Raw genomic sequence first — 12,263 nt, 5'->3', positions numbered from 1 at the left:
TGGCGAATGGGCGGGACAGACACCCTGTACCCTCTGGCAACAGCTGCACATCTGAGGCAGTGTTCACGTGAGCTGGGCTGGCGAGTCATCTGGAGAGCAGGATGACGTGCTCAGACCACTCCCTCCACCTTCTCTGCCTACGAGGAGGGGTGCTGAAGCATTCCTGGGCTGGGCCCCTGGCAGGAGCCGCTGTTTGCCCCACTTCTTGACGGGTGAGGTCATTAATCAGGTTAAGCAGACCCAGCGGTGTGCATGGCCGAGCTGGCCTCTGCCAGATGTCTCCCACTCGTCTCAGGAGAGAGTCCTTCAGACTGCTTCCCACCTCCTGCTCTGGCAGCAAGGACCAGGGCCTCTGGCAGCCCTCTAATCATCTTGGTGGCAGATGGAGCACATCTAGCCCAGTCTCTGGCTTTCTCTTTTTAATCTGTGAGTTCATAGAAAATAAATGCAAGCCCTGATTTCCAAGAAGGTGAAGATAACAGTAAATCGGTCTGTCAACCCTGCTGTCTGCCCACCCTAGACCCCTTACCTTCCATAGACTGCTGGACTCGTGAGCAGACAGATGTGGCCAGGATCGAGGTCCTGGCATCAGAGGATCGGAGCCACGTGAGGGGGCAGGAGCACGTGTGCTCTGAGGCCTGCCCAGGAGCCATCTGGGATCCCGTGTGTGAGGGGACGAGAGGTGGGAGGGGTCAGCAGATAGCTGCCTTCCAGCACTGTCTTCTCTCCCCTAGCCTCCCCACCATCTCACTCCTAACCTAAAAAGCACAGATTTTGTGCAATGACAAGGAAAGGGAACATTCAGTGCCAGGCTTTTAATTACAGTTGCTTCAGGCTGCTGGCCTCCATACCAAATGGCCTTGTGGAGAGTGTTCTATCACTGCACAACCAACGGGGTCCAGGCTGTGGTGTGTGCACTTGGCACCTGGTGAGGGTGGGGCTCTGTTAGGGCTGGGCTCAGATTAGTTCACGTGGGCCTCAAGGAGCACTGCCAAGTGCAGCCTGGGCTTTAGAGCCCCTGGACCAGATGGAAATGCCTGCTGGGACCCTTATAGCAGACTCCAGGGAAGACCTATGATGGGGTAGGAGAGGGGTCTTTGGGAGGAGGGCCAAGCTCTGGAAGGATGATAGTGATGGATGGTACTGTGCGGTATAGCCAAGTGAGGGGAACACAACGTTAATCTTGTCCATGACACTTTACAGTTTACAGAGAGCTTTCCACTGTCCTGAGCGTGCTTAATCCTTACATCAATCCGCTTAGGGGACACGGCTCAGAGAAGGGAAGTGACACTGCCCAGAGTTAAACAGGCAGAAAACCAGGCGAGGAGCCCCGGCCTCGCATTGCAACCAGCAGTCTTTCCACGAGGAGTGGGGGCAGGTCCCCCAGTAGCCAGAGGAGCAGCCCAGGCAGGGGGTAGGTTGCACCCCCTTTTGCCACCAAGATGGCCCTCGCTCAGGGCAGCACCGTGGTGACACTGGTGAGCACCACGTGCTCCGAGACTTTGGAGACGGAGCACCGGCTCTGCAAGGACAAGGACTTGTGGCTGGCAGAGGAGCGAGGGCTGGGGGCCTTCAGAGAGCCGCAGGGACCCAGGCCAGGCAGGCAGCAGGAGAAGGCGGCCTTAAACTGCTCCCGGAATTTGCCTTGGTTGAGAGACAGAAGACAGAGCCATAAGGAGACAGAAACAGCAGGAAGGGGCCTTGGGCCCGGGGACACCCACGCAGCTCCAGCCAAGCTGCCTGTGAGGGGGTGGGAGGGAAGGGTAGAGCTGGGCAGGAGGGAGCCCCAAGGCGACCTCGTCACTGCCAGGGAGAGCGAGGACAGAGGCCCTGGAGCAGGTTCCCAAGGAGAAATGCAATTTTCATCTGATTCCTTGACTGCGCTCTGGCTCTGAGCCTGGCTGAAAACGTTTTGTCTGGCTCAGGGAGCTCAGGTCACCTCTGCCCTCGTTGGCGGGTAGGAGGAGGGGCTCAGGGCTCACCATCTGTGGCTAGGCTTTCCCCATCTCTGCCCCATGGTGATGAAAATGACAGCGGCAGCAGCCCTTGCACAAGGCACTGTGCTGGGCACCTGAGTTTGTCGCCCAGCTCACCCCAGCACCCTGGAGGCCTGGAGTCCTTTAGCCTCACTCCACAGAGGCACACAGAGGTGCAGTGGCTTGCCCAAGGTCACCAGCCAGAATTTGGGCCCCGTTCTAATTCCAAAGCCTTCGCTTAAAGGGTAGGGGACAGTGGGGAAGGAGGGACCACCACAGCCACCTGTACAGTCAGAGGACACCAGGCAACAGATTGTGCTGGAACTGAACAACCATGTTTCAATCACCCCGCAAGCCTGGTCGGTGCCCAGCAGAGGGCTGAGCACACAGTAGGCGCTCCGTAAATGTAGACCAAACGAAGAAATGCAGGTCAGGAAGTCTGCCTGATGTGTCCTCTGCCGCTTGCTCATCTCTTCTGTTCTCTCCTCTGAGCTGGAAACCACCTGGCTAGCCTTTGTTGACTAATTCTTTAGTCCCAGTGAGGGTTACAGCATTGACCCCAGCCCCTTCTTTAACCTTTTAACATTTTCTCAAAGATTGTCTGTCCAGGCTTGAGCAGTCATCTGGTCAGTTCTCTAGGCCTGGTCCGAGTCAGAGGTCTGGTGAGTCACACTCTGCTGAGCCCAGGCAGGGGCCCAGGGTGGGGCCTTTCCACCCTGAGACCAGGAGCTAGTGGAAGGGGGTGGGGGCTATGGGACAGTGGAGAGAGGAGGCCTGGGCTGGGGGGCAGGGGACCAGGGATGCCTGGACTTGCAGAGGGGAGAGTGGGAGGGCTGGTGCTGGAGGCAGGTGGATTCAGGGGTAGCCCCCCCAAATTCGGGCCACTCTGCCAGCACGTGTCTAGCTGGGCATGGGGAACCTGTTTCCTGGCCCTGGGCTGCCTCGCTGGTGGCCCTCCCTTCCCCCTGATGCCTCGATTATGCAGTCATCTTCTCAGGCAGGGGCTCCATCTGGAGCCTGTGTTGACCAGACTGGCTGATTGGCAGTCCTGCTGTGCATGCATCAAGCAAGGGTGGAGGTGAGCTGGCCCAGCCCCTGCGCTCCCACCCACTCAGTGGTCTGCATAATCTGCAAAACTGGATCCTGGTGCTGGTCACCTTCTTTGGCCACTATTGGGAGTGTGGCCTGTCTCCCACTCAGACCAGGGCTCTTGGGCGGGGACAAGTCTTCCCCCTGAGTGGGAGTCCCCAGAGCAGGGTCATGATCCCCAGGAGGCAGCAGGTGTATCCTTCCCCGCATGCTTTATTCAGCCTGGGTTGAAGATGGGGAGACTATTGTCCTGGGGACTGTTGCCACCCTCAGTCACTCTGCGTCCCCAGCCCACTCACCACTGAGGAAGTTGTAGATGATGGGGTTGGCGGCGCTGTTGGCGTACACCAGCCAGTGGGAGAAGGTGAAGCAGGCATAGACGGCTTCTCGGTCGCTGGCTTGGTGGAACATCCCAAACACCCTAGGACCAGGGGGCAGGACACTCAGAAATGGGATGTGTGTGTGTGTGTGTGTGTGTGTGTGTGTGTGTGTGTGTGTGTTTATGTTGAGCAGGAGTCACCGTCCTCATCTACCAGACAGGAAAACTCAGAAAAGGAAGGCGAGTTGACCAAGGTCACATAGCTCATGAATGGCTGTAAAGTACAAGAGTCCCACTGCCCCTTCCGTCCACCAGATAGCCCTTTCCTGGGCCTCTGAGTCTGGGGTCCTGACAACAGTTTGGGGTTCTTGGGCACAGAAAGTATGACGAGAGTGGGCCTAGGAACAGGGGCCAGGGTACCTCTGCTCAGTCACCAGCTGTGTGACCCCCTGGGGCTCCCCCTCCACTTTATCATCCATGCCCCTAGCAGCATGATGAGTCACAGACATCATCCATTTTTCAAATAAGGAAACTGAGGTTCAGAGAAGCAAAGTGTCCAAGATCACACAGCCAGGAAGTGACCAAGCACAAACACACTGAGATTGTCTCATGGCAAAGAGCCCAGGGTCTTGCCCTGCCCCCCTCCCCACCCCCACCCCACAGCCTCTCACTTGCTATTCTTCCAGACACCTGTGGGTGTGGTTCCTCCCTTCCTTCAAGTCTCTGCCAAATGTCACTTCCTCAGAGAGGCTTTTTTTTTTTTTTTAACCATTACATCTAAAAAACATTTTTTTTAACCCCACCAACCTCTGTCACTGTCATTCTCTATCCCCTTTCCCTATTTTTTCTTCAAAGCAGTTATCACTGGCTGACATTGTAATACATGTCCATTCTCTCTCCCGTCAGATGTCGCCTCCACGAATGCAGGACATTGTCCCGTGCACTCGTTCACTCCGTTCCCAGCCCTAACAACCTGATGACTGAGTGCCCAGATGAGAGAATTTTCACGATAGCCCTAGGAGGCAGGCCGGTTATTATTCACATTCTACAGATGAGGAGATTGAGGCTCAAAGAAGAGAAATGACTCCCCCAAGGTCACACAGTGGATGAGCGGTGGAGCCAGGTCTTTCTCCGAAGCAGAGAGAGCTCCTTCCTCTGACCCCACCACCTCTCCCCACCCCCAACCACTCCCCACGCGCTCTCACCTCTTGAGGACATTGAGGACACTGATGGGCAGGTAGCAGAGGGCAAAGACCAGCAGGACCACCATCAGCATCTTGGCCGTCTTCCTCCGAGCTCGCATTTGCTTTACCTCGGCCAGGAAGGCACGGGCCCGAGGCGGGGGCTCTGCGCCCACGCCCTGCCCCTGGTCCTCCAGCTGGTCTGAGGGCCTCTTCCAGTTCCTCACCAGGGCCGACGTGGTGCCGGGGATCTGTCCAGCACACACAGACAGCAGCGGTGGGTACAGCTCCTTGGGAGGGTCGTTCTGCTTCGCTGGGCCTGCTCCAGGCTGGACCCTGGGGCAGGGGGAGGTGGGCAAGGGAACAAACCCTTGCAGCAGGAAGGAGCCTAATATTCATGATAAAGTACACTTGAGTGTACTTCCGTTTTCCATTAGCTCATCATGAGACCACCCACAATACGCCTCTTGGGACGGTATTATTCACCCTTAGTTGTAGATGAGGTAGGGGATCCTTGACAAGTCCCCAGGTCACAGCCTGGGGCCTGAACATCCTTCCAGCTACCCATCCATCTTCCTTAAATCACCACCTCCATCTGTGGCGACAGGGGTGGTTGGATGACTCGTGCCTCCCCCGGTCTGTGCCTGACTCTGGGAGGCCTGAGCAAGGGGCGTGCAGGTGGACAGCATGGAATGGCCTGGGCCTCAGAGCACAGGTCCCAGCCTAGGTCAGTGCCGATAGGCCTATGGTGGTTCTAGGCTCCTGGAGCAGCCACAGATATTCTCAAAGCCTCTCCCACACTGGACACCTGAATCACCCCACAACAGAAGGGCGTGGGGCTAGAGTTCAGGAAACTTGGGATCTAGGGCCAGCTCAGCCATTCACGAGCTATGTGACCTTGGTAAACTCACTTTTCTTTCCTGAGCCTTGCTTTTCCTGTTGGATAAGGATAGCGACTCCTGCCTTCTGGACCGGGGCATTGTGAGGAGCAGATGGCGAGCGCTGGTGGAGCGCGAGGCTGCTCGTGTTCTGGCCAGCCTCCTCTCCCTGCCCAGGCGCTGATCCAGGACTCACCCCGCTAGTGCCAAGGGCCTCTGAGCACCCCTTCCCATGGCAAACCACCCCCCCCAAAAAAACCCCTGCTGTTGGTCAGTTTGTAATAGAGGAAAGAAGGAAGGCCCTGGAACCAGAAAGGCTCTGCCACTCATTGGCCGTGGCAGATTGGTTGCCCTTACTCAGCATTTGTAAAGCGGGTAATATTGCTTCTTTGGTTAGATAGTTGTGAAGACATTGCAAGCAAAGTGCCCAATTTGGACAGCAACACGGAGGTGTTACTGTTGTCGTGGCAACTGAACCGAGCACTGGAGCCCCACAGACCTGGGTTTTAGTCCCTGATCGTCCACTCACTGGTGAGGGACTTGGGAGAAGTTGCTTTGCCTCTCTGGGTCTCAGTTTTCTCATATATTAAGGTGGGGATAGGGACTTCCCTGGTGGCGCAGTGGTTAAGAATCCGCCTGCCAATGCAGGGGACACGGGTTCGAGCCCTGGTCCGGGAAGACCCCACGTGCCACGGAGCAACTAAGGCCGTGCGCCACAACTACTGAGCCTGCGCTCTAGGGCCCTCAAGGCACAACTACTGAGCCCACATGCTGCAACTACTGAAGCCCGCGCGCCTAGAGCCCATGCTCTGCAGCAAGAGAAGCCACCGCAACGAGAAGCCCGTGCACCGCAACAAAGAGTAGCCCCCTCTCGCCGCAACTAGAGAAAGCCCACGTGCACCAACAAAGACCCAACGCAGCCCCAAAAAATAAAATAAATAAATTTATTTTTTTAAAAAAAAGGTGGGGATAACGTATGGTGGTGAAGAGGATGCAAGACTAGCTGGGAGTGCCTGGTGCAATAACTGGCAGCTACTGATATTAGAAGGATGTCAGTTACTGTTCGGTTCCAGGGCCGGCACTAGCACTTTTGGCCTTGAGTTTGACGCATGCCTAGGCCTTGCCTCTCTGGTTGCAGCCAGGATGGCATGTCCTGAAGGCAGAGGGCTGTCTACTCCCTCGGACCAGTACCTCTGTCCCCTCCCAGCCCAGACAGTGACACCAGAGTGGGCCTCACCTGGCGGCCCCAGAGCTTGCGGAAGATCTGGAAATAGGCCATGGCCATGAGGCCTAGCGGGGCCAGGTAGGTGACAATGAAGAAGCAACTGTGGTAGATCTTGGGATAGAGATCATCTGCAGGGGCCAAGAGATGCACAGGTTGGGCTCAGTCTGGGAACCCCCAGCCTGCCCTGCTTAGCAATACCACCCTGCCCTGACTAGGACCAAAGTAAGCAGCTGGGCCCCATACAGGTGCCATGGCAGAGAGACCCTGGAGTTACCCAGCCCAGTGGTCTCCATCCTGGAGGGACCCCTGGCAGATGTCTACACTAGAGGAGGTACCCACCCCAGAGGTATCCCTGGTAGATGCCTGCTCTAGGGTGTCCTCCCAGGAGATACCCACCCCTGGGTGCCCACCCCAAAAGTGCCCTGATAGATGTCTGCTCTGGGGGTGTGTGCCCCGGAGGTGCCCACTTCAGGGACACCTGCCCAAGGCTCCCGCCGTTACCTGCCCAGCGTTCATCACAGACAGAGAAGAGCCGGGTGCGGTTGGCTAGTTCGGGCAGCACACTGCTGCATTCCATGACAGCAGCCTGGGGCACCATGACAGCCAGCGACACGGCCCAGATGCCCAGGATGGAGCCACGGGCACGCCGGGCAGTGCTCTTGAACAGCAGGGGGTGGCAGATGGCATACCAGCGGTCCAGGGCGATGAAGCTGAGAGTCAGCACTGCCACTGACACAGACACGGCCTGCCCCATGGGGACACAATGTCAGTCCTTTTGGGGGCCACCCAGAGACATGGGGTGAGTGACGGAGCTCCCAGCCCAGAAATACCAGGCAGCCAGGTGCAGTGCAAATCCTGACTCCGCCACTTACCGCCTGTGTAGATTTGGGCAAATCACTCACCCTCTCTCAGGCTCGTATGCAGAATGGGAATGTATCATCCACCTGGCAGGATTCTTGTGAGAATAGATGAAATTATGGATGGAGAAGGTCCAGCTTGAGACCTGGCACATAGTAGGTGCTCCCTACTATGAATAATAATTTACACTTTAGGAAATGACTTCGTGCCGGCCACCGTTCTCGTTATCCTCACAACAACCCTTGAGGTGTGTCCTCTTACCCCCAAGGTACAGGTAAGGAAACTAAAGCAAGAAAGATTAAATAACTTGCCTAAGGTGGATTTCCTCACCTGCCTGTCTTTATTCTCAGGGTTGCCAGAGTTAATGGGTTGAGTGGGAAACCTCCAAATAATGGGAAATCCAAGAGGCATTTCTCTCTGCCCTGGAATCCCATCCCTTCCCCAGGCTGTGAGGAAAAAGAGTCCTCATTCTGGGAGGCAGAGATGAACCTAGGCCAGAGGCGCAGGGGCACTGGCTCCAGGAGTGCCCCCTGCCCTCTGGGGTACAGGGAGAGGGTCGAGGGATGCAACCCTCTGGCCAGCTCTCCTTCCGGCCCAACAACCCTACGGGACAGCCTGATGCCCACCACTGGGAGAAGGAAGGCCCCGGCCAGGAGCGGAAGGGCCAGGGAGGAGACTCTTGCCAGCCAGCCACCTCAAAGCTGCCCCCTTGGGATCAGGGAACAGGCCCATTCTTGGTCACGGTGGGCTTGCGCCTCTCTCCTCCACTGTGTGCCCGTGTACCTGGAAGTGACTGTACATGTGTCCGAACATGCCTCTGTGTATGTCTATGGGTGTGACCTGGAGGCGATCTCTGTATGAGTATACGGGGCTGTGTCTGTGTCTGTGTCCTTGAGTGTCGTGCCTGGCGGCCTGCCCTTGCTAACAATAGAGCATGACACTGCCGAGGTACTGAGCCATGTCCTGTCTAAAAGGCAAGTTTGAGGGTCACCGAGACCTACGCAAGGCCATGGTTTTTGTACTTGGTATGACAGGGGGGTCCTGAGGGGCACCCAGGCAAAGCTCACCTGTAGATAGGGGATGACCTTGCAGAGGGCATGGCCGAAGAGCCAGGATTCAGTAATGTCTACCAGCAAGCTAGCCGGCAGGCAGATGGCCGTCACCAGCACGTCGGCCAGGGACAGGTTGACGATGAAGTAGTTGGTGACTGTCCTCATGTGGTGGTTCCGCCACACGGCCAGGCAGACTGCAGGGTGGGAGCGGGATGAGATGAGGCCGGCGGCAGAGCCACGCCCAGTCTAGCCGGGTCCCATCAGTGAGACCCTTCCCCCACAGTACCCAGTAGGGACTGGGGGGAGGGGGAGAGAAGCAAGGCCCAGGACCCCTCCCAGTCCCCAGGGGAAGCCTGAAGCACCACAGGGACCTAGAGACCTACCCAGCGTGTTGCCCACCAGGGCCACGAGGAACACAGCCACGTAGGCGGCGATGAGGACCCACTCATACTGCTTCGGGTACAGATAGTCACGCCACAGATAGCGGAGAAACTCGTCTTCATAGTCTGGAGGCACCGGGGACGGTTCCCCGCTGTCAGTGGGGACCCCCATCTGGGGCCCTGGGGTGGCCGAGGGCTCCATGAGCTCAGGAGCCACTACAGCTGATGGACGTCCCAGGCTCCCCCAAGGGAGGGGCTCCCCTGGGCCAGGCCTTAGCCCACTTCCCTCAGGGGACCCAGAGTCTTGCAGTCAGGTGTTTGTGGTCCCAGCCTGAAACCTTCTGAAGGAAGGAAAAGGGAATGTGAGGGAGAGTGCCAGGCAACTTGCAGAGAAGCTTCCTCTTAATTCTCCCAGTCATGTGGGTTATGGAGAGCCTGAAATCGATGGAGAAAGACAGATCTGCCTTGCATCCCAATTTCATACCAGTTGGGTAACTTACCTCACCCCTCTCAGCCTTGGTTTCCCCATCTATCCCGTGGAGTAATAACTGAACTGGCCTCACAGGGCCCCGCTGAGGAGTAATAAGCTCTAATGAATGCTGAGTGCTTCACCCAGAAACTGGCACCGGAAGCCGGCTTCACGGTCATTGCCGGTTACCACTATTAAGAGCCCTGCTTTGCAGAGGGTGAGATAGAAGTTCAGAGAGGTTGAGCCCCTTGCTCAAGGTCACAAAGCTGCTATTCCAGGTCTGTCTGAGTCCACCAAACACCACAGATTAGAGAGGGGAAGCCATCCTGATTTAAATGTTTTCTCCTGAGTCAGTTCACAGGCCTGAATTTTTGGTTGAAAAACTGGTCAAGGGAGGCTTTTAAAGACCCAGGCCCCGCCCACAAGACCTGCCAGACCCTCCCTGGTGGGGACACACACACACACACACACACACACACACAGTGTGGGTAGAGGTGCAGGGAGGAGCTGACAACCTCTCAGAAAGCGAGGGGAGAGCCCCAGGCACAGGGGCTGGGCCCGTCAGCCCCCAACCCCCGCTAGTCCCCCCTGAATCCCGTGGCCGCGATGCGCCCCGGCGGCCGCCAGGGGTCGCTGGACCGGCGCGCGGGCCGCCCTCTTCATTCATAAATCCGGCCTCGCACCCCGCCCCTCCTCGCTCGCTCAGACCCGTCTTTTCCCCGGCTGAGAAGGGAGGACCCCGGACGTATGTAGGAGGGTTGCCGATCCCTGGAGAGCATGAGAGATCCCGGGGAGCATGAGGGGTCTCCTTCACACCCCCAGCGGGCGCCGGCGGACCCGCTTCCTCAGCGGGACCTCCCTGCATCTCTGGGGCTGTGGGGGCTGCGGTGGGGGGAGCGAGGGCGCGAAGCGTTCTTAAGGAGGGTCCTCCTGCCTGCCGGGAGGAGGGCAGATCATGCCGGGGAGCCAGCCTCCCAGCACCCAGGTTATCTCCCGAGACTCTTGGCTCCCGCCGAGGGTCCTCTAGAACCCCCCCCACCCCGAGCCCGGGGGTCCCCCAAGCCCCGCACCTGTTGGCTCCGGTACCCCGGCGTCCTCGGCTGCTGGTCCCCCGATCTTGCACCGGGACTTTGCCTCCCCGCCCCGAAGGCCGATCTCCGGGGACTGGGGTTGGAGGGGAGGGGGCCGGGGCAACCCCCTCCCAAGGATGCGCTGCCTGGGCTCGCTCGGCTGGGCGCGAGCGCTGGCTCCGACGCGGGCTGTGGCTGGGCGCGGGCTCCGCCAGGCTGCGCGCCGCGGAGGGGGGGAGGCCGGGGCGGGAGGGGCAGGGAGGGGAGGGAGCCCCGGACCGGTCTCGGCTGCAGGTCTCCCAACCCAGAGACCGGGAGGGAGATGCTCGTTCCTCCTTGCCCCAGACTTCAAGCGTCCATCCCACCTCCATTCATGTTTCCATCCGTTCATTCATACCTTTCGTATTCATTCAACATTTCTGCCTCCGGCTACGCTGCTTTCAGAGCGCACCTACTGTGTGCCGGCGGGCCCCGGGCAGCTTCGAAGAGCCACAGTGCAGAGGTGGATCCCAGCTCCGCCTCTCCCCACTGCCTCACCTAGCTGATGCGGATGAGGGCACAGGTGGGTCACTGCACCGCCTCCAGCCAGGCTCCGGCTGTTGCTGGAGCAGCTAGCTCCCAGCGATGCCAGAAGGCCCTGCTCGCCCTTCTCCCAGCCTCCGATTCCATCTGCCCTCCAATCCTTTCTGTTCATACCTACTTTCCCCCCTCCCAAGACAGGGACGGTAGGTAGGGGCAGGAAGAGGGGGCGCCAGAAGGGCTGATGAATTCAACTAACATTTTCTAAGCTGTGTGCCAGGCAATGAGCTAGAATAATACAGCTGCCATTTGTACAGTCCCCACCATGTGCGTGATCTCATTTAATCTTCACATCAACCCAGTGAGGCAGCTGTTACCATCCCCATTTCACAGATAAGGACACTGGACTCACATGGTTCAGTGACTTGCCCAAGGTCACACAGCAGAGGCCTAGATGGGATTCAAACCTGCACTCTTCTCCAGGTCTACCTTCCTCCCACGCCAGACGGAGGCTGGCTGGAGCCAGGTGGGCTCACAGCCAGGCAAGTCCTCTATACAGCGAGGAGAGCTGCCAGGGGGCCCAGGAGCTGGGGGCCCCAGAAGGACAGATTGATCCAACCAGGGTGTCAGGACAGGCCTCCTACAGCAGGAACACACCAGAGACCTAAAGAACGAGAAGGAAGCCCTGCAGCGGGTGATTCAAGACAGAGGAAACAACAGGGGCAAAGGTGGGGAGGTTGGACTTTCCAGGAGTCACAAGTGGGTGAAGGGCGACCTTCTGAGCATCAAGCCATCACCTTGGCTATTATCTCTCTGGACGGGACCTTCCTAAAACATCAGATTCACCCACCCCTCTGACCCTCGGAGAGTCACACCCCTTCCCTCCTGGGAGATGACTCCTGAGATGGAACTTCCATCTTCCCTGTTGCAGCCAAAGCCCTTTTTCAAAGAAGCTAGACATGTACCATTAGGCACAGAGTGTGTGGGAGGGAAGTTGGGGCAGCCCAGGGGACGGGTCAGGGACCTCCTTCACCTGTCCAGGGCAGGAGGAAGGACTGAGGCTGGCCCTAGGGCAGAACCCTGTCCCTGGATGGCATCCGCACAGTGCGTGATGGGTCAGAGCATCCTTGCAGTAACAACGCTCTGTCCTGCCTGCCCTAGGTGCTGGCAGAGGTAGGAGAATGGATCAGGGGACGTGTGTGCGTGCGTGTGTGTGTGTGTGTGTGTGTGTGAGAGAGAGAGAGAGA

The 12,263-nt window shown here is 58.0% G+C and overlaps 1 protein-coding gene and 1 pseudogene across 6 annotated transcripts in view; one reads left to right on the top strand and one right to left on the bottom strand.

Annotated features, from left to right (window-relative positions):
* LOC309799101 (methylosome protein WDR77-like) overlaps nucleotides 1-12,263 on the top strand; it is a 460,959-nt pseudogene that overhangs the window by 286,063 nt on the left and 162,633 nt on the right. The gene's annotated exons all lie outside the window — the stretch shown is intronic.
* HCRTR1 (hypocretin receptor 1) lies at nucleotides 678-10,626 on the bottom strand. 5 transcript variants are annotated; one of them, XM_082614703.1, is made up of 8 exons: nucleotides 10,498-10,626; nucleotides 8,962-9,299; nucleotides 8,594-8,772; nucleotides 7,170-7,413; nucleotides 6,681-6,796; nucleotides 4,590-4,816; nucleotides 3,365-3,486; nucleotides 678-1,644 (listed from the first exon to the last, which is right to left on the bottom strand). In XM_082614703.1, exons 2-8 carry the CDS (start codon nucleotides 9,158-9,160, stop codon nucleotides 1,454-1,456), a joined length of 1,278 nt encoding a protein of 425 aa, XP_082470829.1. In that variant the 5' UTR covers nucleotides 9,161-9,299; nucleotides 10,498-10,626; the 3' UTR covers nucleotides 678-1,453. The 5 variants fall into 5 exon arrangements, with proteins under 5 accessions (XP_082470829.1, XP_082470828.1, XP_082470827.1 ...); XM_082614702.1 differs by having other exon boundaries at nucleotides 8,962-9,393; nucleotides 10,498-10,587; XM_082614701.1 differs by lacking the exon at nucleotides 10,498-10,626 and having other exon boundaries at nucleotides 8,962-9,715.

Source organism: Mesoplodon mirus (genome assembly GCF_964341445.2).
Source record: "Mesoplodon mirus genome assembly, chromosome: 3".
Lineage (NCBI taxonomy): Eukaryota > Metazoa > Chordata > Mammalia > Artiodactyla > Ziphiidae > Mesoplodon > Mesoplodon mirus.
This window is presented reverse-complemented; position numbering and strand designations above follow the sequence as displayed.